Source organism: Tyto alba, unplaced genomic scaffold, assembly GCF_018691265.1.
Source record: "Tyto alba isolate M040663 unplaced genomic scaffold, T.alba_DEE_v4.0 Super-Scaffold_9, whole genome shotgun sequence".
In the NCBI taxonomy this organism is placed as follows: Eukaryota; Metazoa; Chordata; class Aves; order Strigiformes; family Tytonidae; genus Tyto; species Tyto alba.
In genome coordinates, this window is record NW_024881330.1 from 41,032,144 (window position 1) to 41,058,647 (window position 26,504).

General features: G+C 37.3%; 1 protein-coding gene across 2 annotated transcripts in view; it reads left to right on the forward strand.

Moving 5' to 3' along the window:
* NSMAF (neutral sphingomyelinase activation associated factor) overlaps nt 1-26,504 on the forward strand; it is a 40,348-nt gene that overhangs the window by 11,956 nt on the left and 1,888 nt on the right. Inside the window, exons 2-29 of one of the 2 annotated variants that reach the window (XM_042785933.1) lie at nt 332-421; nt 513-591; nt 684-751; nt 841-877; nt 3,741-3,791; nt 6,201-6,272; nt 6,644-6,691; nt 6,789-6,841; nt 7,362-7,491; nt 8,467-8,538; nt 9,399-9,507; nt 12,016-12,192; nt 12,986-13,065; nt 14,474-14,564; nt 14,658-14,721; nt 14,853-14,904; nt 15,899-16,019; nt 16,262-16,393; nt 16,819-16,861; nt 17,313-17,476; nt 18,961-19,069; nt 20,429-20,487; nt 21,231-21,298; nt 22,945-23,012; nt 23,249-23,372; nt 24,115-24,198; nt 25,302-25,452; nt 25,859-25,961. In XM_042785933.1, the coding sequence (XP_042641867.1) occupies nt 332-421; nt 513-591; nt 684-751; nt 841-877; nt 3,741-3,791; nt 6,201-6,272; nt 6,644-6,691; nt 6,789-6,841; nt 7,362-7,491; nt 8,467-8,538; nt 9,399-9,507; nt 12,016-12,192; nt 12,986-13,065; nt 14,474-14,564; nt 14,658-14,721; nt 14,853-14,904; nt 15,899-16,019; nt 16,262-16,393; nt 16,819-16,861; nt 17,313-17,476; nt 18,961-19,069; nt 20,429-20,487; nt 21,231-21,298; nt 22,945-23,012; nt 23,249-23,372; nt 24,115-24,198; nt 25,302-25,452; nt 25,859-25,961 (2,499 nt within the window). Of the gene's footprint in view, nt 1-331; nt 422-512; nt 592-683; nt 752-840; nt 878-3,740; nt 3,792-6,200; nt 6,273-6,643; nt 6,692-6,788; nt 6,842-7,361; nt 7,492-8,466; nt 8,539-9,398; nt 9,508-12,015; nt 12,193-12,985; nt 13,066-14,473; nt 14,565-14,657; nt 14,722-14,852; nt 14,905-15,898; nt 16,020-16,261; nt 16,394-16,818; nt 16,862-17,312; nt 17,477-18,960; nt 19,070-20,428; nt 20,488-21,230; nt 21,299-22,944; nt 23,013-23,248; nt 23,373-24,114; nt 24,199-25,301; nt 25,453-25,858; nt 25,962-26,504 lie in introns of those variants that run through there. The other variant, XM_042785934.1, reaches the window with a different exon arrangement.

Consider the following 26,504-nt stretch of genomic DNA (forward strand, 5'->3'; position numbering starts at 1 on the left):
TTTGTGTCATTGCATATTTTGACTGGCATCAGGGCTAAACTAGCGTTTGCTGAGGGGAAAGCCTAGCTGTGTTAGGATAGTTCCCACCTGAGACATCAAATATCTAACCTTATATATGTTGGAAGAGCATCAATCAATCTTCTTCATGTGTACCCAAATTTTCTATATGGGTTTGTTCTTTTAAAATGTTAATTTAAATTAATTCATTCATGGGTTGTGAGGCATGGCACAGAAATCAGTGAAGACTTCCCAAACATTTGGTATATTTTGTCAAAAGTACTAACCGTCATGGTGTATTCTTTTTGAATAAATATTTTGTATTTATTTGTAGGTTTTCACTGCTGCTGCTTAACCTGGAAGAATATTACTTTGAACAGCACACAGCCAATCATATTATAAATAAAGGTTGCAGAGATGAAAGGTACAAAACTCTTATATTCATTTACTGGAGTCGTTTTGGTCTCGTGTATCCCTAACACATACACAACTACTTTTATTTTCAATTGTTTTAGAAAATTCAGAGGTTCTCTGAAAATCTGTTCAAAGTCAATCATTTTTGAACCTGATGACAATATCCAACCCATTATCAAGGTAGGCAGTGCAAACTTACTATTTCTTGGTAAGTTAAGATTCTCTTTAAAAAGCTTTTCAGAAGGAATATATATCTTTATAACTTGCTACAGATACCACTGAGAGACTGCAGTAGTATAAAAGCCCCAGAAGATAATGAAGCAAATAACCCTTTCACACGGTATGTGAATTTGAGTTCCTTTATATATGCATTTAACTCCACTTAAAGCTGAAATGCCCATCTCTTCAAATATCTTATTTACATTTTAGGGATACATCTGGAGGGATTTCTGTTGTATGTAACCAGGTAAGACCTGCATATAACAGGTTCTTGATGTATGAATGAGTGAGGTTACATTCTTTAATGGTGTCTTTCTTGAAGCTGGAGTCTTAGGGTAGGGGATTAACTGGAAACAAAACTAATTAGTATCAAAACCCTAGCATTAATGTGAGGCTGGAAATTTCAAACTGTTAATGACTTAAGTCATTAATTTGATAAAGTGAACTTTTTGCACTGTGCATTTTATAATGGAGCTTAGGACAATTTTAGAGTTGAATGAAAAAAGGAGAATGGACTGAAATTAAACTGGTTATTAATCATCTTTGATTTGGTCTTGCTATATTGTGTTCTCCTACTTTCTGCAGTGTGTAGTGGTAATGGCAAAGCCATCTTGATCCTTACAGTTCAGCTTTGTGAAAATATTGGACTGTGCTGTATGTCCACCAAATAGTTTTCAGTAGCTGTGATGAAATATCGGGTTCAAGTTTCAATCATGAGTTGTGATTAACTTGGATATGTTCATACTTAATGTTAACCAAGAGAATATACTTCAAGCTTTGATGAGTTTCACCTGATAGGTGTTCCACAGCTGTAAAAAGTTTCCAAAAAATGTCCATATTTTAATTTCAGGAGAGAACAGAGTTGAAGTGGGAAATATTCTTTTAAACATTCTAGCATCTTTGTAAAATCTGTCTTTAGCACTTCTGATTTACCGAAATTGATAGCCTTGCTCAGTTAATTACTGGTGCAGTCAAAACCAAACTCAAACATTTAATATTATATATGCTGGAGAAGTTTGTGGACTGTGTTAAAGAAATAAGTATATTTAATTTCACCTTTAAACTGCTTCTATGAAGAGTATTGTGCTGTCAAGGTTTCTTGTGTTGGCAGTTTTCTCGTGTATTGAGTGTTTTCAAAAAAAGGTATTTCTAATTGTTCCCTGCAGTTGTTCCACTATACAACATTAAGGTATGTTCTGAAGAACAGATGATTATTAAAACATGTCATAGGAAAGGAGAATTAACTTTTAAAACAGCAAGTGTGGTTGGAACCCCCTATTCCCTGCCCTTCCCATGTGCAGCTTGCCAGTCATCCTCCTGTGTCTGGGGAAATGTTCTGAAATAGTTGGGTACCATGATAAATGCTGGTATTTTGTGTAAAAGGCATAGGGACTTTTGAGTGTGAAGTACTTGCTAGTTGTACTTATGACAAATCATGAGCTAATGATAAATATTTTCTTCTAAGTAGAATTTCTATCATGTAGGAAACCGCAGGTAGCAAATAATTGGAACATCTTAAACATCTTTTGCCTTTTCAGGCTCAAAAAAAACTATTAATGCATAGCTGGATAAAACGATTTGCTTTACATAACAGTCAACTTAGAAACTAATGGCTACAAGATATAGCAAATGGAAATAATAATTGTAGATTATTTCAGTAGTGTTTTTCTCAAGATAAAATTGAGAAAAAATTCTCCAGAATAGGAAATGAATACAGTATGCTGAACTTTTCCTCTGCTTACATTTTTTTTTTTTTTTACTTGTATTGTCTACTTTTTTATGTAATTTGGGGCTCTCAGTGTACAAAAATGTTTAATTATCCTGCAGAAGAGTGATCTGAGTGTAAAACAGGTGTCTGATTCTTATTCTTTTATGGCCTGATTCAGGTCTGTACATGCTGATGTCAGATGAAGGGCACTAATTGCTATTATTTTTTAATGCAGCCCTTAGAGAGGCACGCCGAGCTTGTAAGCTTCTAAGCATACTACTCACTTTCTTCTGGCTGGCTGGTGCTCTGAGTGGTCCTGTGGTGAAGGTTGACTGTTGTCAGCCGGCGGGGGGGAAGTGGGAAAGGCTGTGTGTGCCAGCCAGAAGGCTTCTGGCTAGACAATGGTACTGCATCTGTTCTTGTAAATTTAATATTTGCTCTTGGTTTGAGGCTGCTGCCACAACGCCTTGTGGTGTGGAACCAGAGGCATGGTGCTACCTGCAGGAAGCAAACTGAGACGCCAGAAAAGGCCCTTTGATTGACCAAGTCTCTTGGGCCATGAAATAGAAGACAGCTGGTAGTGCAGTCCAGTGTTTTGTGCAGTTCCTAACCAATACTGAGTCTTGTGCTCAGGCCTGAGATTCAGCAAGTTTGAGCCTTCCCTACAAACAGAGCAAAAGCATGGCTTATTTCTGGCTTGTCTTCTTTCAGACAGCAGATATTAAAGTGATATCTGCAAACCAATGTGCTAGCAGTCAAGTCTTTCTATAGGAGTTGAGAATGCTCTGAAGAAGGAGGGTAGTTTCATGTGGGTTTTAGGGAGGGAAGATGCTCTCAGATGTGAGAATAGCACCAGAGAAACCAATCTGTTCAAAAACATCCTGTTGGATAAGAGAGGACATCTGGTATTCGTGGTGGTTGGAACTGGAAGTGAAATGTTTGGCAGTGGAAGAAGGGGTTCATTTGAGAAGGTTTACACAGTACTTCGTTGTGAGTTGCCACTGTGTAGCAATTCCCATCAGGACAGAACCCTAAGGGCAAGAGCCACCAGAAGAAAAGAGGGGGAGGATCCTTCCATTGACTAGGATTAGATTGATGGCTGTGCCTGTTGGCTTTAATGTTGCAGCTCCTTCAAGGTCATATGATTAGAATAAAAGCCCACTAATAAACTGCATAAGTAAGTAAGCCTCTCAACTAAATTGAACACTTGCCCCTCTTGCAGTTAGCTGCTCTGAAAGGTCATTGTTTTTCTGCAGTTTATCTGGGGTAGCCAAAGCAGGATATTGCAACCCAGTGCTTTGCTTGCTTAAGCAGCATTTTTAGCTTTGTATTTATCAGTGCTTCTGGTTTATTTTACTATTTTTTTTAAGGACTGATGCTGTAACATCTCTTGCTCTTTCAGGTTTTTCTCATTAAAGAAAGAAACATTATTGCACCCTATAAAACAGTAAGAGTAAGTATATATTTTTTCGCTACTCTTAGCAAACTAATGTTTTGCAAGGATTTATGTTCTCATTTCTGAAAGAGTAAGATAATTATCATTTGAGGAATATGATAGCTTTTTTCCTTTTTTTAAAAAAGTAATTGTGCATATTGATAAAACAAGTGTCTGAATTCTTCCATAATGGGCTTGGGTTATTTCTTGGAGGATTATACTGCAGACTTGACACTTGCTCTTTACCTTGATGTGTAACTATGTAGGCTCAACAGTCAGAGCTTTTAGCTGGCTACTAGTATTCAGTGGACACTGCATCCTGGCTAAATGACTTCTCAGTTCTGCTCACACCTCAGATAAGAGGTTTCTAATTGGTATTTTTCAGCTGAGTGCTTCACAGTGCAAAGAAATGGCAGATAAGGCTGCTCACAGCAGAAATCAGAACAAACTTCTGGTTGCTTTCTGCTGATGAGGTGGGTCTGCTCTGGTTCTGAGCCTGGAGGTGTCAAGGCATAGAAGTAGGGGGTTTTCACCTAGAATGTGGGATGGGTTAAGACACAAACACAAAATGAAAATGCAGTCATTAAACAACGTATTTGCTCAGGAACTGAAACAGACAGAATTATATTTCTCTACATATTTGTTCAAGTAATAAATTTAAGGAATGGAGTACAAAAAGACAATAAATTTGTCTTATTGTAATGAACAGCAAAGAGTCAAGAGATGATCTCTCTTCTCTCAACAACTGCTTTGGGTTGGTTTTGTGATTAGATCTGTATCTAAACTAGGATGATTTTTTTTTTTTTTTAATTTTCTTTGTTTGCTTTGTGCCATTAGTTCTTCATGTGTTGAATCTGTTTTCTAGTCCTTCTATTTTCTGTTTTGCCTCCATGTGCAAGATTTATTAAGTATCATACAAGTATTTTATATTGCCAACACAGTGAAAAAGAAAAGAATCGAAGGGGCTGTTTGGAAGGCTTGTCACTTTATTTTCTCTTAAGTCAAGATTTATTCATACCTAAAACGTTCCTGAGAGTTAACCATTACAATTTGCTTCACAAATACGCAGCTGTTTCTGCATATTAAAACAAGAAATCTAGTTTGCCTTCAATCATTTCAAATTTTTTATGTTGCTGCTAAGTACTTCTGCTTAAAACATTGCCAGTTCCAGATGTGTCCCAGAGTGCTGGAATTTGGCACTACACTTTATCTTCCATGTCTTGCATGGATTGTTTTGGATCAGTTACAAAATACTGAGGTATTGTCTTGGCATATGGCTGGAGAGCTACAGAGAGAACTGCTCACAAAAGCTTTCATATTGTTGGCTGTAAGAAAACCTTGTAGACCATCCCCTAGGATTTCTGAGAGCTGTGCTTTCCCTGTTGAAGGGAAACGGTGCTCTGGGTGAAATGTTACAAGGTTTTTATTTAAATTGCTACTGAGTTTCTCATCTCCCTTTACTCCAGCTCCATTTGCTTCCTGAAGCACTCTTTCCTCTTGGATTGCTGTCAGTTCAGCTCAGGTCACATGCATTACACCGAAGGCCATCTAGATTTCCATGTCTTCTTTCCTTCAGTTTTAAATTAATCCAGTCGTATCCACTGATCAGTGTCTTGATGTAGCCTTACTGATCAATTTTTTAAAGTCTATTGCAAGAAATTACAAAACCCTGCATAAATGTGTAGGTACAGTTTTATTCAGGTGTCATACTGACCCCACCACCTTTGCTAAATATGAGTTATGTGTAAGAGTATCAGCTGATCCATGAACATACTTTTAATACACTTAAGTCAAAACCAGAACTATGTACTATGCAACAATGCTTAAGAAAGCTGGGAAAAATTAGTAGGGGAAAAATGAGTGTGCCACATATGCTGGGTGATATGCTAGTGAGGTTTTTATGACTAGTCAAAACAGGTTGTGATTGGATCAGCTCAAAACTATTTATATAGAAGAGAATGATAACTTTTATAGCCTAATCTTTAAAGATTTGATGGGCCAGTATCTTTTTCTCCAAAAGAGATACAGAAGGTGTTTAAATGTCATTTACTAGTTCTATATTTACGTGTGTTTACTTGATATTAAAATAGACAGAGCAGGTACTAGTTCTGCATTTACTGCATATGTTTACACTATATTAATTTGTTCACTTCAAAGCTATTATGTTTCATTGTAGTAAATAACAGACTAAATGCTGCACAAAGAGATTACCACAGGGAAGATACATTTGTAGAGAAAAAAATAAAAAGCAGGTTTAACATCTGTCTTTGGAATGTTTATGCAACCTTTGATAGCATACATACTTTGACCAGGTTTTAGAATATTTTGATTTTAGGGTTGGTTTTTTTTTTTTTTTTTTTTTTTTTTTTTTTTTTTCACTGAGCTTTATTTTAGACTCATTTGTGGTAAATGTATTTCTGATTTTAGGGTAGAACAGAACACTTATTTCAACTAGATGTTGCTGGGAAACTAGGAGATGTTGTGCAAACTCTGCATCAGGTATGCGATTATTTAGTATCATTACACACTTCACAGCATCTTTTTTTGATATTTAATGGAGAGCTTTCTTTAAATATTTAATCTCAAGGTGAAGTATCTCTTTTTAAAATGTAACAGTTGAACACAGCATCTAGTTCTGACAGCTGTTGTAAGCTACCCATATTAGCTTTTACTATGCAGGGTGGTGGTATACAGACAAAGTAATAACATGACAGTGGCAATGAACAAATATGTCTGACTTTAAAAAGAAATAATAATCGCTCATTTAGTACTCTGTCACCAAGAATGCTAAAGCCCCCCCATTTTCTATTGACTTCTGAGCTGTGTGGGAGATCTCTGTGCTATTTCACGTAAAGCTCATTGTTCTTTAGCTTTACAGGGCTTCTTGTCTAGATAAGATGGGAGACCAAGCTGCCATGGTAAGTATCTGAGTATTTCTGATATCACTGTTTAATAATAAAACCTAATTGTGTTTGAATCATAGACCATATTAACTTGTTTTTCTCTCCACATTAGATAACTGCTATATTGCAGTCACGCTTGGCTAGAACTTCATTTGATAAAAACAGGTATCTTTCTAATCACTTTCTACTGGGAAATTATTTTCAGCTTGTTGGCTGATTAGTCTCATGCATCAGTACTTAACAGGTGCTCGTTTGGGGCAGCATAAGTTCTCTGATTCAGAGAGTTACCTTCTTTGTATTCTGAACCATTTGGAATGGACAGTGGGAAATTCTGTGTTGTGAAGATGAACGTGTTACATTTTTATCTCTCCAAACTGTTATGTTTATCTGTGAATCTGTTGCAAATTAGGCATCATTATAGATGCCAAACAAAGCTCTGTATAGCAAAGTCTGCTGGTTTACTGCTCTGAGACTGGTGCAGAGCACAGCAAGTTTCCCTTCTGGAGGGCCTGTTAAAGTAGAGGTCTCAACAAAGAGCTTTCTTCATATCTAAAATAGGCTTAGTGAAGTCCCCATTCTGATGTCCCAAGATTATAAACTAACCTAAAACCTTTCTAAAGAATTTAAGGGTAGCTCTACCTAAGTAAGAACTGGAGGTAAACTTACTCCTTTTCTTCACTTGTAGATTTCAAAGCATTTCTGAAACGCTGCATATGGAATGTAAAGCAGAAATGGTGACACCTCTGGTGACTAATCCAGGGCATGTGTGTGTTACTGATGCTAACTTGTACTTCCAGCCTCTTAATGGATATCCTGTAAGTGCCTCATAGATGGTCTTGCATATGATGTGAGCACACTGCTCCTCTAGTGGACAGTTTTCATTTTCTATATTATTCCTCTTTAATGCACACGGAGCATATCTCCAAGAAGACTCTATTTTCTGTCATAATCAGAAGCTTCTTGGTTTTCTTGTGATCTGTGCTGCTTTGTTGCATTCAGTGTCTCTCTACTTCTGAGGCTTTATTCTGTGCTAACTTGCTTAAAATTGACCCCCCTACTAAGCACAAAATATCCTTTGCTCATTCTCTATTAATATCTAAAGATCACTTTTTGTAACATTTCATTTAAGATACATTTCTTAATCTTCCTCTGTGATGCTGTTCCTACCTAGTGAGAGCTTTATATGTGTTTAGTTGATATTGGAATATCTTAGCTAGGTTTTTTATTGAACTGATCATTTCTTTCTCTCGAGAAAAACTGAGTGTATGTTGCAGACAGATTAATGCTTTGGAACTTTATAACAGAAATAGCAGCAATAGTTTTAGCAGGCCACTAATATGCTGAAAGTATGTCCAGACAAGGAAAATGGATTTTCCCAGCTGATGACAAAATGCCATTCAGTTTCCCTCCACCAGGTGGTACCATTGGCAAACAGTTTGCCCAGCAGCCCAAAGGCTTCCTTATTTTTTATATAGTCTTCTTGTGTTCTGCTCCTCTCTTGCATGATTGTTATAACTGGCGACAGACTCGGGTGCTAGTACACTATTCTTTATTCTTAAACTGCTTTGCTACTCAGACAAGAACCAACAACAAAGACAAGCTGCTTCTTTTTTCACGTAACTTCCTAGCACCACTGCTACACTGCTAAAATGACATGGACGGATATCATTTTCACATTGCTAGTATCACTAGTCAAGCAAAGCTACAAATTGACTGGAGAGTTTAATGTAGAAGAGTAATATCTTCTAGAATATCTCCATCTTTTCTTCCCCCTCCCTCACCCTCCACAGAAACCGGTAGTACAAATAACACTGCAAAATGTGCGTCGCATCTATAAAAGAAGACATGGGCTAATGCCACTGGTAAGCTCAAATTTTATTTTATTTTTTCAATGTCTTGCTTCATATATTGTTTCTTAAAATGACCAGCTGAAGCTGTGTTTATCATTAGGTAAAAGCTACACGATTTTAGAAAACGCTGGATTAAGTAGTGGACAGTACTTCCAAGATCCTTTCTGGTTTTTAAGTGGTTTAGCTCCCTGTGTTGTCAAAAAGATGAAAATGGGAAGAGTGAACTCTGTCAAGGTTGAAAAATTTCTTTCATAAGCACTCAGTGTAGGCGAAGGGATAAATGAGTACCTCCAGGGAGCAATTCATTCCATTTATCTCCTAACACTGATCTTGGGGTAGAATGAATTGCTCTCTCATGGTATATTTTCTCTCTGGATTGATTCATGGAGGGAGCTTGATCACTGGTTCAGATTGAGACTAATGTAGAGTGATGAGTCCCGCTGTATATGGCTGAGGGATGATGAGAGTGCTGCAGTAGAACCTCAGCTATATGCTTTCAGTGTTTGCACTGAAGTTTCAGTCTTGAACAAAATTTTTGTCTCAAAATACATTTAAACTAAACAGACATTTAAGTCTTTGCCTCACTCCATTCACTTAGGACAAAAAAGTGTATTACCTCTGCTTAATCAATCCAGACAGAGCCCCTCTGGACAGCTATAAAGCTATTTGCTCAGTTGGGTGTAAACAGAATGCTTTTATGATTGGAAATAGGAAAGATCAAAATGTTAGCCTTTGTGGGCAAAACTGCTACACAGCTTAGAGTCTCAAGTTTTAGATATTAGTAACCGGAATGTTCTGTTAAAAAAGCATGAATATTACAGCTCGTCAGTAATTGCTCTCATTTACTTTCTCTTCTTGCTTTAACTTCTAAGGGACTTGAAGTATTTTGCACAGAAAATGATCTGTGTTCTGACATCTACTTGAAATTCTACAACTATCAAGATCGAGATGAGCTCTATTTCCTTATTGCGACATATATAGGTTTGCAGTATTTATTTATTAATGTAGTCCATAATAACTTGTGAGGGGAAATTTGTCTGGGTTTTGCTCTGTTGGTTTGTGGGAAGAATGAGAAGGGTAGACAGATGTATTAGCCCTAAAAATTTTTGATAGAAGTAAGAAAAGTTCTGAATGGATGTTGCAAAGTTGCATATATTCTGTTTCTGTTTGGAGAGCTGAATTTGAAAGCTGAGATACAATTATTAAGGTGAAAGTAATTATTTTTATTTGCAACTTGAAATCTTGATATGGTCTGTCATTTAACTCCCCCCCTCCCTCCAAAAAAAAAAACCCACAAAGAAACAAACAAACAAACAAAAAAAAACCAACAACAACAAAAAAACCCAAAACAAATCAAAACAAAACAAACAAAACCCACAAAACACTTTGTCCTCAAAGAAGGGGATAAATAAGATCCGCTCATCTAAATTGTGTTTTGCTGAAAGAATATAGACTGACTTGAGTGGATCCCCCTGGCCCCCACTCAAGTAAAAATCCTATTGAGAAAATTCCTGTAATGGATGGATGTCCAGTGCACACACAAATACTCAAACTTTCCTCAGTCTTAATAGTGGTTGATAAAAATTACCATTTTGACACAGTTACGTTCTCATTTCTGTTAAATCTTGTATGCATTAATTCCTATAAAATTATACATATCTTTTGCAGATCATGAACGGAAACTTTCTAAAAGGCTAGAGTGTGTGCTGGAAAAATGAGGGGGGAAAACTAGTAGTTTTTCTGTAATGCTACTTACAACTAAAACATTGAAACTCATGTTTACTGCCAATATTGAAAGTGTTTATGTAAATTTTGTACTATCTTATTGTTGTACCAGAACTCTAGTTCTATTTTCATTAATTTGCCTAAATATCAGTTGCCATTTTCCCCACGTCACAAAGCAAAGTGGAAAGTCCACAAAGGAACGATCACTTCTCCTGAGAATCATTTCAGTCTTTTAGATTTTCTTTTTAGAAAAAGGAAGTAGATTCTGACACGATTTTCTCTGTTATTGAAATAACTGCATGCTGTTACCCTGCTTCAGACTTTGTTTTCTGGTTAGCTTAAAAGATGAAATTTCAAGGTGCAGATGATGATGATGCTATTGTTGGAGCTTAGAAATAAAAAAAGGGTGAGCCCTTTCTCTGGAGGTGTTTACAGCACCTCTGTAGCTTTCTCTGACAGCAGAAGATTCTCTTTTTGAAGGTGCTAACACTTTTCACTTGTAGAATTTAAAGTATTAAAGGTGAGGGGGGGTTTGAATATGTTTTAACGGCCTATGCTGAACTAAAATAGAGGCCTGCCATATCCTAATTGGAATTCCTTTCCTTCTAGTTAATAACTGTAGTGATAATATTTGAATAATTTGATGTTCCATGGAAATACTAATTCTTTAGCTTTGTGTTGTAGCCTTCAGCAGCAGATGGTGGTAAAAGATATTTAAAGACTTTTAAGTAGGAGGCAGAGCAGCCTTACTACATGGATGCAGTAAAGCAAGCATGCAGAAGTGTGCCATGTAATGCTTTGTGTGGCAAGGATGTGGTTTCACTGTGATTACTTGATGTTTGGATGGTTTCTTACCGTCATGCCATAGTTGCAGTTCTTCAGTTCTGCTAGTTCAGGCACTTGCCAAGGTGTGGTAAACTAGAGGAACAATTAAAATAAAAAACTCAAAAAAGCCCCTGTGCAAAACTACACCACCCCCTCCTCTCCTCCCCCCACCACCATCTCTCTTGCTAAACCTGCCACACACAGAACAGACTAAGATAACAAAGAAACCTCTTTAATTCATTTTAAGGTGGAGGGACAAAATGAAATCAATATTCCCAGGTCATTTTGCTGTCCAGCAGCATACCTGTATAGCTGTTGAGTAGAAAGTAGTGCAATTTTTAATTTCTTGAGCCACTGTCTAATGCTTCAGACAGAAGCTCCAGGTGCATAATTCCTACTTTCTTGAGTGGTGGTCAAGTTTTATCTTCTAGTCTCTCAGTTTCAGTGGTTCTGAAACTGAATCCTATTTACATACATACGACTTCTTTCCACAAGTCGTTGTTAGTGGGCATACTTAGTTGTGCAGTAGGAAAATATATTCAACTTTTTTCTTTACTCTAGCAGAACAACTTCTAGAAATTTGAAGTCTTAAAAGTTGCCTAATTGCCAAGAGTCGTTCATGGTCTGCAAATATTTGTCTATACCTCCATAAATGATTCGGGGCTTTCCCATTCCTTGTTTCTATGTTTGGTTTCAGCATTCCTTCTGTGTGTTTTTCTTTTTGTTGTTGTTGAATTAAATATAGGCCTGCTTGAACAGATCTTGAAAAAAATGTATAAAGTATGATAGCTCTTGAAACGTGAAGTTACCACTTAATTCTGACTTGTTCTTTTAAACAACTATGCCCTCGGTTAGTTTATAGTACATTGCATAATGTTAATCACAGTATAATTTGGGGGTGGAACTCCAAACATCAAAACTCTTTTTCTTTTATTTTAGAAAATCATATTACAGAGCATACAGCTGAAAGTTATATGTTGCAATGGCAGCGAGGACATATATCAAATTACCAATATCTTCTTCATCTCAACAATCTGGCTGATAGAAGCTGCAACGATCTCTCCCAGTATCCTGTATTTCCCTGGATCATAGCAGACTACTCTAGTTCAGTGTTAGGTATGTGTATACAAAAAGGCATGTTAGTGCATCGTGCCCAACGCAAAATGTCTCGGGGGTTTTACACCACATGAAGTTCATGTTGCATCAGAATGAACCTGGCATTAGTCATCTTCAGTGGTTTCTTGTGCACTTAACCCTCCTCAGTGTAGTGGACAAAATAACCTACCTTTTTCTGTTAAATATTTCATTCTTTACACACATCTGCTTGGTTGCCTTGAAAATCAGCAGTACTGAGCGTTCAGAAACTCTGTGATATTAATAAATGCAAAAGAACCTGTAAAATGATTTTTTTATTGAACAAGTTGGATGCATTGAAATGTATAGAATCCAGGTGGTTTTTTACAATTCTTAGCATTGCAAGCTGAAAGGAAGAGGCTAACTAGGGTTGTGCCTAAATAGGCTCCTTGATTAAGGGTCTAAGTGCAGTCTGTGTTGGAAGTTTTGTCTTTTTGAGGGCCCTGTCCCTCTACAAGGGATAGAGTAGGGGAATCTCATACGAGTAACTACTAGTTCAAGTACATGTAACTACTAGCTCTTAAGTAAGAGGTATGATATTACATCTACCTAGAAGGAAGATTGAGTAAGCCTTTATTTTTTTGCAGTTAGGAAGCAGTGAAAATTACTGGAGGGCTTCTGTGTTGTTTTTTTTTGCTTGTTTTGTTGATGTTTGGAGGGTTGTTGTTTTTAAATATTGATTGGGCAACATTCTTGTCTAGTAGAATTCACAAAGTTTAACTACGGTTTTTTTGGTTGGTTTTTTTTTTTTTTTTTTTTTTTTTTTTTTTTTTAGATCTGACAAAACCTGAAACATTCCGTGACCTTAGTAAACCAATTGGTGCCCTGAATAAGGAAAGGCTGGATAGACTATTGGTATGTAAATCTTGGCTTTTATGTGTGGCACGTTTTGGGCCTTGTACATACTGGCAATAAAAGAAGCTTTGTCAAGCACGCTTTGGGATTTATGTGGATATCTAAAACTAACTATAAACCTTATCAGCAGCAAACTTACCTGTAAATACACCACATTAATTTTCAGCTTGATTTCATCAGTACTAATTTAAAATTATTTTAATCTGTTTCTTCTCTCTTACTATAGTTCCATCTATATATACTTTTATATTTTTTACATCACTTTTAAAGTAAAATCCCCAAATCCATTTCAATATTGTAACTGCATTTGTGTGGCAGGCACTGAGATGCTATAAACATACATGGAAGTATAAAACCTCAAGACCAATGGATTTAAATGTGTAATGTAAAATATATGTATGAATTAAACAAAGGTAGTAGAAATCTTAAGTACTTGCATTTAAGAAAAATGCTGAGTTTGAGGGAGAGTACTTCAAAGGGAGGAAATCTGAATCCATGGCGATCAGAGCACCAACTTCTAAATTACCACATGCAGATAATAGTGTGCAAACTTTTTGCATTTTACAAAATAGGCAGGCTTTCTTTCCATAAGCAGCTAAACACATAGATACAGGCTTAGAAGGTCCTCAGCTTCTTGCTGTTTAATTCTTTGTATAAAACTATTGTCTCTTATGGTAAGTTAATTACTCCAAAGTAATTTACAGAACAGAACTATATTTAATCTTTTAGAGCCTTTATTAGTTCTTAATGAAGCATTAGAAAGAGAAAAAATATTGCTAAACTAACTGCATTATTTTGACAGAAAAGATTAAATATTTCAAAATCATAAACCTTCCTAAGGTTGTGGAAGGTAAGAACTTGATCAATATTATGCTTTCAATTACAGCAAAAAAGTTTTCTTTCAAAGGTCTGACTGTTTCCTCAAACTGTCAGCTGCTTCATGCTTACTACAGTAAGTTATTTTATTTAGATTATGATAGATTTCAGGGATAACGCATAGGAGCTTCAGACAGGAAGGAATCTTCCAGGTTGAATTAAGTCAGTATGTTCTTCCATACTCTCATTAAACTTCATGTGAAAGACAAAAAGGAAATACTTGTTTGTAGTCCTCTGAAGTTGAGTCATTATGTGTGAAAGTGAGAGAGGAAAAAAATCTGAAAACCTGATAATTCTGGATGATAAGTTACAACAAATTTTTTGCCTTATTGATCTACTGATCTGATTAAAGCCGCATGGTTATTAGAACTTAGAGTTTGTTTTATCATTAGGAAAAAAAAAAAAAAAAAAAGGTTTTCCTGATACATGTCTTTAAAAAAAAAAAAACCAAACGTGTGTATGTGTTCAATATTGAAGGAAAGCAGGAGTGCTGATTTTAAACAGACATCTCTCTCTTCTTCATATGTTGCAGACACGTTATCAGGAAATGCCAGAGCCCAAGTTCATGTATGGGAGCCACTATTCATCTCCGGGTTATGTTTTGTTTTATCTCGTTAGAGTTGGTAAGACAGTTTTTACACGCCCCCTGAGCAGACAGTTACCTCCAAAGTGGACAAGGCTTGGAGTGAGCTGATGATTTTTTTCTTTTTCCTTAGCACCAGAATACATGCTCTGTCTGCAGAATGGAAAGTTTGATCATGCTGACAGAATGTTCAACAGGTTTGTTTACATTTTGTCTACAGCTAGGTTGGGTTTGTTTTCAAATATGCATCAAGGGAGTGCACAGCCTTAAAAAAAATTTTTTTTTTTAACAAATCTGTGATTGATATGTGTTATCACGTGTTATCTAGTCTTGCAGAAACGTGGAAAAACTGTTTGGATGGTGCAACAGATTTCAAAGAGGTAAGTGGCTGGGGAACGATTCAAGTCCTTGTTGGTGTCTGTGCTAAGCTCTCTGTTCTTACATGTCTCCTGTTGATTTGGAAGTTTTGGGGTGGGAGTGGGGTGTGTTTGATTGATCTATTGTTATGTTGTTTGTGGGGTTTAGTTGTGTGTGTGTTTTAAAGACTGCATTTTATGAATCCTTCAGTGTTTTTAGATTCTTTTTCTGTAATTCCATGATTGCTTGTCTGTGTGCTTTCTGGCTTTTATTTTAACAGAAGTGTCATTGTGGATATGTTATTGAAATAAGTGGGAATAATTAGAGTGGATTAAGGCTGAAAAGATGCAATTTTATGTATCGTCTGTTAGAATCTCATAAGAATTTGGCTGTATTACAACAGTACAGCTGGAGAGATTAAATTATAGAAGTTTTATCTTTGTTTTTTGAGCTTTATAGGAACCATAACTTGTAGACTATGTTGAGAATCATTAACTGTCAAATAGAGGGTGCTGTTAAATAATGTTTCTTTGATAAAGGATTTTAATATAATGATATTTTTTTTTAAAAAAAAAGTAATGGAATTAAGGTTGGTTATCCATGGTGATCTTTAAATAATTGACTTAACTTCTGAAACGTTTGTCATTATTCTAGTTTCATTCTAGATTTTTGTCTTGACTCTTAACTGATGTCTTAAAAATGAGAAGGTACCTATCCAATTAGTGTTCTAAAGGTGCTCTTACTCATTATGGATTCTTATGTCACACCTTACATGTTAAACATATTTATGCCACTCTAATTGCCTCGTTAGGTAGTCAAGAAGCCTAAAAGTAGTGGGAAAGATAATGGGAGGAAGTTTCTGGTGCTTCTTTACTATCAGAGAAGAAAGCCTGGAAAAATTACTACTCAACTTCTGGGCTTTACAAATGAACTTTGATAAATTTAAGGTTTTGCTGATTGTAAGTGATTAAAGCTAAGCTAATCTCAAACCTTCCTTTTTTTTTTTTTTTCTTCCAGTTGATTCCAGAATTTTATGAAAATGATTCTAATTTTCTAGTAAACAGTTTGAAGTTGGACTTGGGAAAAAGGCAGGGTGGAAAGATGGTTGAAGATGTAGAGCTTCCCCCTTGGGCATCAGGTAATAATAGTCAAATTTCTTGTATTATGAATTAATTCAAGATTATCTAGATTCCTGGGATGGTGGTGGTGGTTCTTTCAAAAATGCCCATTCTATTTTTGCTGTAAAACATTGCTATAATTAATAGTTGTGATTAATTTTTACAGCAAATTGTAGGTTTGGTGTGTGGTGTTGGGGTTTTTTGTTTGGATACCAATACTGAGTGGAATATCTTCTCCTTTAATTGACCTTTCTCTTGCCAGGTCCTGATGACTTTCTTCAGAAGAGCCAAGAAGCTTTAGAAAGTCAGTATGTATCAGAACATCTTCATGAATGGATTGACATAATATTTGGCTACAAGCAGAAAGGAAGCGAAGCAGTTGCAGCTCACAATGGTAAATACACACTTTTTAGAAATAGCGGGGGGGAAAAATAAAAAGGATGCTTTAATTAGGCAGGAATGGTAAATAACAGCGTATCTGTAATGACTGATTATACAACTGTGCTTTTTTTTTTTCCCCTTATTTGTTGGAGGGGGCAGGTGTTTAATGAAGCTTAAATAAGTCATTCTTCCTTTATGAAGGACTGATTTCTTCTGAAACTTTCCATGAGTCTCTTAGAAATTCTAAACATTTTTCAAGCAAGAAACCCAGGATTAAAACACGATCTCAAACTCTGTAGCCTGCTGAAATAGCTTTGTTGCTTAAATATAGCCAAGTGGAGTGAAGAATACAACTTTTCTTATAGTAGGTATGCAAGAGAAGGAAAATGAGCCTTGTATATCTACATTGTACAAATAAACTTTTTCTTTTTTTCCCAGTGTTTCACCCATTAACCTATGAAGGAGGAGTGGATTTAAACAGGTAATTAACAAGAATCAGAAAGTTTTTGTTGAAGCAGTTAGCTAAATTTCTCAGTATCCCTCCAGGTTCTCATCAGGCTGTGAAAGTGTTTTGTAGATGAATGGTGTAGATCATCCATTTTATACTTCCAAATATGGAGAGAACCATCATCAGATTGTTATTTTTAGCAGGCATTGAAAGATTATTACTTGAACTTTTTTTTTTTAAGTCTGGCTTTCATGAAATTGCTTTATTTTTTTTTAATTGATGAGCATCCTGCCATCATACATAAACAAGAGAATGAAGGTGCTGTATGACTGTCGGTCACACCTGTGGTAAATCTGTTCTGTAAGAATTCATGGCGGCCAGCAGCGCTGTGGTAACCGCGCATGCAGGCCCGCGCTTTCGTGGGAGGGGAGGAAGAAAAAGCACTCACGTACTTGGCTTAATGAAAGATCTTGTTTTTGTAAAGTATTATGGACCCCAATGAAAAAGTAGCCCTGCTGACACAAATCTTGGAGTTTGGACAGACGCCAAAACAGTTGTTTACAATTCCTCATCCCCGAAGGATAATACCGAAGTCGAAAAGCTTGTCTCGAACGTCTAGTCACAGTGTTTCCGTAACTGAGTCTCCAGGTAAATGTGTAACAGATAAACTGACGACGTAACGGATTTGTAATTTTGAGAAGTTCTGTATCTTTCTCCCACAGGATCTCATTATACAACTATTTTGGCCACTTTCCCTGTAAGCCAACTCAGAATAAGTCTTCGAACTAACTGTTAAGGGAGAACTGTCAAGACCAGTTTCAAATTTGAACAGACAGGCATGGTCCTCCATTTTTTTCCCCTTCTGTTCCAGTGGTCTCTGGGACTGCTAACCTCTGCTTTTAAAGCTGTGGGAGGACTATCATCCCTGGCCTTTCCTGACACTTCAAAAATCAAGCTGGTATGACAGCAGCTTCAATGACCGTGTCTGCAGGCGTTCTAAATGATGTAAAGATTTGTTCAGTCTCGGAAGAGGGATGTCTTTGGGGTGATCGATTGGCTTGATCTAAGTAAACCCTAAGAACTTAAGCATCTGATGTTTGTTTTTTTTTTTTTTTTTTTATTTCCTTTTCCATGACTCGAATGAAAATCTGTAAAGAAATTACTTAGTTTTCCCTACATACTGTAGGGACAATGTTGATTGAATAACTATCTTCAAGAAAAGGATATGTGATGCCATCACAGGCTTCTGTTCAATGTGGAACTTGGACCATTTTTCTGAAACTAAGATACTATGGTCCTCATCGTATGTGTAGTGGTCTACCATAAATTGGACAGAATCTTAAGCCCAGGTATGACCTGGAAAGGTTTTTCTCAGTTGGTTGTCTAAAATTCACTTACCTTTGGATGGCTTTCATCTTTAAGCAGACAAGTGAAGATGAGTGCTACTTGGCATGGCAACCTGTAGCATCCAAATGGCAAGAGGGGCTTTGAAAGTTATATATGGTGATAATAATGTTCATATGTGTTAAACAGATATAGTGGTATGCTGCCGAAGCCATTAACTCACACATCAACAGTTCCTATTGGGTTTGGCCTTTTTACAGTAATTGACATCTAATTGTCTCAATTTTGTTGTGTTTTTTTTTATCCCTTAACTTCTGAAACACTGTACTGAAATGAAGCTGTGGCATTCCTAACAGAATGTAATAGACTAATAAAAATACATGCTGTATTGTAGCAGTAGATGGCTTTCCTGGTACTTTTCCATTTGGAAAGCTCTTGACATCTCAATGGAACACTAAAACATCTCTGAAGAAAATAGTTTGGTTTTGGTTTGATTTGGTTTTCCCATTTTGGAAATGTATTCTGTAAAGTCTCCAGTTTAAAAGCCCTGGTTTGGGGAGAAAAATTGTATTTTTGACTGTATGAGCTTATGCGTTCAGGAAGAGATGGGAAAAAAGTTAGTGATGTTGTCACTCTCTGCATTAGCCAAACTTTCCTATTCTTGGAGCTCTGCATGATTTCTGTACTCTCATATTTATGTTTGTCACTTCAGCTAACTAGCTATTTGAAATCTATCTTTTTCTTTTCTGTTTATAACGAAACTTTATTGTGGTATTTTTTTATTGCAGTTCCTCCAAATGAAGAATCATTTGAAGATTTGACAGAAGAAAGTATAACACTTGCTTGGAACAATATTGCCAAACTAAAATTAGATGAGCAATATAAAATTCACAAAGAGTAGGTACTATTCTTTTCTTTTCACAGTCAAAATTGTTCCATTTAATTGGGGAGGGGGGAGGTGTATCTGCATGTCAATCTGAAGGCAGGGTTAGGGTTTAAGGTAAACACTTTTCTTTGTGAGACAGCTCATTGATTATGCAAGGTGAATTTGAGTATATGGTGGGTTCAATCCAGCAAAGATATTTGTCAGCTGGAATTTTTTCGTTTGTTTGCTTCTTATACAGATCTAGGGCTAAGTTCATTATCCTTTTAGTACCTAAAGCAGATATTGATTACCCTTCTATAAAACTGTGATAGCAGCAACCGGATAGACTTCCATTTATTTATTTATAACCCCAGGAGGGCCTAACTTCTTTTTCATCCCACTTGATTTGAAAGGTTAAACCACTTATGTTCAACTACTGTAGACACTGAGCTGCTGCTGTATGAGCAGTTTTCCGAGCCTCCAGCTATGTGTTTTCAGTTAATCCAGGTACCAGACTACTATTCTGATGGTTTTCTAGGCAGCCATGAGTCAGCAAGGGCACTTCAGGTGAACTTTGAAAATACCTAACAGTGAACAACAGCAGCTTCTATTTCAAAGAACAGGTTTTCCATTGGCCTCATCCCTTGTCCTAGTGGCTGGACTAATAGGATGATTTCTTACTAGCTGGAGTGCAACTACTTTCTTGGTGACTGTAACCCAATCTAGAAAAGACATTCTCTTGTCCACTAATAAGGTAATATTTGCAGTGAGAAAGTGCCCCTGTTACCAGGTGGTTAGAGTTAGGGAGATCCTCATCCTGAAAACAGACTTGACTTTCAGCTTCTGATGCTTTATTTCTGAAGACTGCGGAGACAAAAATAGAAGCAGGTCTGTATAACTGAAGTTGGGCTGTGCAGAATGCTCTGTGCTTCCTAACAATGAACTCCCTAGCATAAGCCATATGTCTAAATTTCTAAACTATTGTGACTTTGCCAGTGTCAGATTTGAGGAGAAGAGGCATGCAGGTTCTGATTCCTGACACTTGAGGTATTCAGTATTTGCTTGTAGGTGGATTCCTGACTCTCTTTGTAGCTAATCCCAAATGGGAAAGATTGAATGTGAAGCTATTGATCCTCTCACATGGGCGTGTCCTTTCTGATGAGGATAAAGTTTTTGCAGAACAATGAGGAACCTGTACTGAGGGTTTCATATTTTATATTAAGATACAGTTTTGTCTCCAGGCATGTAACGCACCACTGCAGTACTTTTAATCTCCTTGAATGTCTTAGCTCTTAGATAAAATAACAAATTTCAGTTATAGTCAATATACAGTATGGTGGTTAAGTTTCAAAACATATGAAATCACCTGCAAGTTTACTTGTATTAAACAGGGGGATTACTGGCATAGCAGTCGCCTGCAATGGGTCTTCTGTTTTCACTACATCCCAGGGTAAGTATTACTGCAAAGTTATTTACTAGAACCTGCAGTGTCAATGCAGGTTGTAAGACCAAATAATGTTTTGTGAACAAAATAGCATGAAACACTGAAATGTAGTTAAGACTGAATCGCATTAATAGCTTCATGGAGAGCAAAATGAAGACAACATTAAATGGGATATTTCTGGAGTCACCGAGTTCTGTTTTTTACAGTCGTGAAAGGAGTGGCCCTAATCTTTTGCCAAATGCAAGATTCTTGTTTTCACTTCATGCTCAATTCCCTCTTACTGTTTGAGGGAATTTCAGAATTCATATGCGAAGGGTACATCTGCTTGGCTTTTGGATTGTCACCTTTGCAAGTTGCCTATTACAGAAATTAAGTTAAATATGTATTTCCTGTAATTAAATAGCTTAAGTACATGAATTGGTTAAGTTTTAGATCATTCTGACTCAAGGATTTCGATATTTTCTATATTTAGGCTTGGGAAAGTGGTAGTTTCTTCCTTTAGGTACCAGAGTTCTCTTAGCATTTGATGAGCATGGGGGGGGGGGGGGGTGTCATCCATTTGTAAGTGGTGCAAAACATGCTAGTTCCAGGTTCAAGTCACAAGCTTTGTAAAGAGTTCCTCAAAGACTGTGAGCAACCTATACCTGCTTTTCATAGCAAGATATTTGAACATTCAAACAGGAGCAAATTTGCTATCTTCTAGAATAGAAAACAGTCCTCTTATCTTCTGTTTTGTCCATTATCCCCAGATTCAACTTTGAAGATGTTTTCCAAAGAATCAAAAACAACCCAGAGAAGTGTGTCCTTTTCAAACATGGTAAGTTGTTGCCAAAATAAAAATGAGATCGTTTGGAATCTTCTGAAAGCTACTCACAGAAATGACTCTTACCATACATCAGCGCCTCTTTTCTTCTCCTGCCTACTCACGTGTATTGTGTGTGAATAATTTAGCAGAGTGAACTGAGACTCTTGTCAGGCCTCCAGGGAGACAGAGCACATTCGGCGAACGTGGGAGGGGGATCATTAAGTGGTTGCACTTTCCTTCTGTGTTAGCTCTGTCCTGAGTTGCCCTGCTGTCCAGGGAAGGGCTTGTATACAAAGATGGGCTGGCGTGGGTAGAGTCTTCATGGACAGCCCTGAACTGCCATTGGGACCGGAATCTCAAAGTTTAAATTCCACCCGTGTGCTCCCATCCGGCGTTGCCCTACAGCTCCCAGGGGTTTGGGAGCTGACTCACAAGGCTGTGAGTCAACCAGCAGAGGAGAACCAAGCACAGAGAGTGGAATCAGTGCAGGCTGAATTTGAGCCATCCTTCCTCGATGAGCAGTGATCTCGGCAACCTCGGAACAATGTTTTTCCCCTGCTTCTGAAACAGAACTTGGAAAGAGATTCTATATTTGAATTTCTGTGCTTGAGCACTGTGGTCACACCTGGGTTATATTCAGTCCCAATTGTCATGCTCCGAGTCCTTTCCTGAGGCAAGGCACTAGGATATATCCGCCTTCTCTGTACCCTCATCCCTAGGGGGAACAGAAAAGGCAAATGGGTTGCCCAGACAGAAGCCATAGCATGCTCCAACAAGTCCTCAAGTAAGCTGCAGGATCAAGACCTTACGGCTTGCCACGGCACATGCTACCACGTGGATCTAGACACAGCAATTCCTAATGCTTTAGCCAGGGCAAACTTAGGAATGTTGCTTCTTGGCCCTGTAAAAAGGCAGCTCTTTGCTGACTCCTAGGCCAAAAATCAGGTTTTCATGAGGAGGCCTTGTATACTTTTTTTTTAATTATTATTCTCTTCTTTGTAGTTTTAGTGCTGATCTGTTGCAGCAATGCTAGAAGCAATACTCTATTTACAGTCCAGCAGCTTATTGTTTCTTGGAGCAGATCTAAAACCTGACCAGTAATGATACTAGTAGAGCTGCTTGACTGGGTTTGGGTTTTTTTTTTTTTTTTTAATTATTCTTTTTTTCCCCTCCTTGCTCTATCCAGTGATGGTAATGTAACTGAGCAGCTGTCTGCAAACCATGCTTACTGTTGAGAATAGTAGAAATTAGATAGTTACATTATTTGTGTGAAACAGCTGAGCTGATAAGTAGCTCTAGAAAACAAACATCAAAGGAAACCTTCGTTTTTAGTTGCTGTTAGCTGTTTGCATCTAGAATTGACAGTAGCTTACAAGATGAAGAGCTGACCCAGTTTCTCCTGAGTGAGGAATTACATACCAGGTCCCTGAAATACTAGCTTTTCCGAACTTCAGTGCTACCTTTATATTTACGAGGGCTTAAGTATTCTTGCTGTTCAGTGTCCAACCTATGAGATTTTTCTTGATCAGTGTTCGTGCAACACCTGTATATTGGGTGTATAGAAGATTAAAGTGTTTCTTGTTCTCCAAAAGCTTGTTAATGTACTTACATTCCATTTGGGGTAAGAAATTGAACACTACTTTTTCTTTTTCTAACAGGCTTTGTCATCTTGTCTAATCTTACCAGGAGATACCACTGTCATAAGTTCTTCGTGGGACAATCATATGTGTGTATTTGCTTCTTACTGACTTAATTGAATTACATTGAGTGTCTTGGTCGTTATGTTTATGGTTTTAGATAGTGATGCAGAAATGAATGGTTAAAACACAGTATCTATATTCCTACCTTTTTTTTTGGTAGAGTTCTGTTAGAAACTGTAGAAGCAAAGTTATCTTTATCTATTTAGAAAAAAATGTTTAAGTTTTCTGAAGATGTGGTGCCTCTGTAATCCTTTCCTGTTAGATATTTTTATTCAATTGCGTTTGGAAGACGGCAAGACATCTTAATGGGACATGATGATGCAGTCAGTAAGATCTGTTGGCGTGATGGGCGTTTATATTCTGCGTCCTGGGACTCCACTGTGAAGGTTTGTATATGGATTTATTATACTTCAGTAACTATTTATAGCTTGCACTTTGTAATATTCAGCCAGCCAAATGCTTTGGAGTGGGTATACCTGTTGTACTAGAATAATAATTTCGCTAGTATCACAGTAAGTTCATTTCTAGAATACCTTCTTCATTTAGCTTTATCTCAACTGTTTCAAGGCTAAAGTGTTACTTTAAAGAAATTTCATTCATTCTAACTTATTCTAAACGTGGGGATTTTGGAGTCAGACTATTTGTTGGAGGAACTGGAATGTTCTGTGACCTTGACTGGTGATTCTGTTTGAGTGGAATAGGCTTCTACATGTTTAATAGTTTTGTAGCTTACGTTCTTCAGCTAAGTGGACCAGGAACTTGCTAATCTAAAGAGCATGCCTGCAGTTAGGTGAAAAGGTAATTTGGAAGTGAGGGACAGGAAAGACTTTCCCGAAGCCTTCTGTGGATGGCTTTTGGGTAAGTATGCATTCAGGGCGGTGATACACCTGCACTTAGGTAGGCTTCTGTAAGCTGTCTGCAGTCAGCATAGCTGGGTTTGTGGCTCTGCCTAGGGTCAACAAGTCCAGGTGCCCCTTGCTGTTGCGGTATCCTGCCACTTAGGCAAGGCTGCTCGTTAGCACAATCAGCCTTCCTTGTAATGGGAGACTTCGGTGCTGGCGACACTCAGCCAGGGTTATACTAATGCTCCCTTAAATATCTGTGCAAACTTAAATATCTGTGTTGTAGGTGTGGCACTGTGTCCCTGGAGAGACCCGGAGCAATAAAAAACACCACTTTGAACTGCTTGCAGAGTTAGAACACGATGTTAGTGTAAGTATGTGGGTATATAGCATCTCAGAATATGAAAATTAATTGCTCATTAAAATAGAAGTCAGGATCTAGTGGTGAAGCACCAGGGTTGGGCTAAGGGGCTGAGGGAGCATGTTGTTTTGCAAAGTGTACCTGTAGAGTTTGGTTTGGGTTTTTTTTGTTTTTTTTTTTTTTGTTTTGTTTTGTTTTGTTTTTTGTTTTTTTGTTTGTTTGTTTGTTTGTTTGTTTTCCCCCCGTGTCCTGCACCAGTGTCCCCTGCTTTGCTGGTGGAATGGTCCGCTCCTGGGGACTGAAGCAATAGTGTAGACAGAGGTTTCTTAATTTGTCTTGCTCAGCTTGTCTGCACAAAGTTCCAGAGGGACAGTGAGGACTGGGGTTTTTTGTTTGTTTCTTTGCTTTTGAAAACAGACTAATATTTTTCAGGTAGTTTCATTGTTACAGCTTCTTCTTAATGCATCTTTGCCAAAGGCAAGCAAATGAAAAATAATTCTTCTGAGTTGTTTATCACGCTGTAAAATGCATTAGTGAATTTCACTGTAAATATATAAACACATTGCGTGCAGTGGATCATAAATGTGTAACTGCAGACTTTTATTTATAGCCTCTAATGTCACTCTAGTAGGATATTTAGAATTATCGTGTGTAAAACCTTCTTAACAATTAGTTTGTTAACAGATCACAACATAGGCAAATACTGAACCAGTTCTGATAACGTTTAAGAACTGTACCCAAGAGAATTGGAAACAACTGATAGCTAGGGAGTTCTTTAAAAGTAAAGAAGAGTTTTACCCTTAAGGGTCAAGTCTTGCGTTTAGATGGAGAGCGTGGGTACTAGAAGTGCTCTGAAATGTCAATCTGGGTTTCTGCTTCTGCAAAGAAAAAACATTTTAAAATATCATCAAAGGGACCTATCTTTTACTTTCTATAGGCAGTATTTTTAATAATTGTACTTAAGTAAGGATGTTGCAGAATTACATGTAAAAGCTTTTTGTAAATAATATCATCTTATGGACAATAGGCTTGCTTTGTGTATGCTCAAGACCTGTCTCAAGATGGCTTTTACATGAAAGAGGAGGAAACTCATGGGCTGTTTAACTCCCTAGGTAAATACAATCGACCTTAACGCTGCAAATACTATGCTAGCATCTGGAACCAAAGAGGGCACCATCACTGTTTGGGATGTTACTACAGCGGCAGCGCTGCACCAGTTGCCGTGTCATTCTGGGACTGTGTTTGATGCTGCTTTTAGTCCTGGTACGTTGGATTTCAGTTTTCAACATGCACCGTTGGGAGTTTCAAAGGGAATCTTATTCTTGATGTCATGTAACATACCCCTGTTACTGGATATTACTACTTTCATGGGGATGGTGAGGTGTTTTGGATTGACAGGCACCTACATCATAAAGAGTGTGTTAATTGTACACAAGGCCATACTAGACTGTAGACCAGCGATCTAGACTCTGAACCAGTTTTGTGTATCATTGCTTGCTTAGAGACTTAGTTTACAGTAAATTATCTGTAAATATAATAAAAATTATCTGATCAGGCAGTGTCACATCCGACATGCTGTATCGCGGACTGCTTTGGTAACTAGAACCAAATGTCTAAACATGCTTTTTTTGGTCGCCCTTTCTTTTGTTTGCTTTTTTCTTTTGTACAGACAGCAGACATCTACTCAGCACAGGAGAGGACTGTTGTTTTAAAGTAACAGATGTACAAACTGGAATGCTTATATCTTCTATAACTGCTGATGAGCCACAGAGGTAACCGAGAACATACAGATTATGAAGCGTTGTGGCCAGCTTAGTTAACTGTGGAGATTCTTGATGGTTGGTGATAGCAGAATGGAAAGGGAAATAATACCAGCAACTTTGGTTTATTGAATTACTTTTTGACTTGCAAAGGCTGACATTCGAGCACGCTGTGTCCGTTATGATCAAACCTTCCAAACTGGGACAAAACCAAACAAGTATCGAAGTAAATAACTCCTGGGTTTTTTTTCAACACCAGCTTTAGTGTCCATAAAAGATGATGAGATCTGTAGCTAACCAGCTCTTCCAGCAGCTGAGCTCCTGAAACGTCTAACAAGGAGACAGTTCTCTTACCTGAATCATCACTGTCAATAATCTTGATTTTTTTTGTTGTTGTTTTTTTGGGTTTTTTTGTTTCAATAATCTAAGAAAAGATAGGCTATTATATTTAAAGAGTGATCACTTTTTTTTCCCAAACCAGAATGCATACAGTTCTTCATGGTTTATCAGGTAAACGGATGGAATGCTTACTCAGTTACTGGAGTGAAAATATAG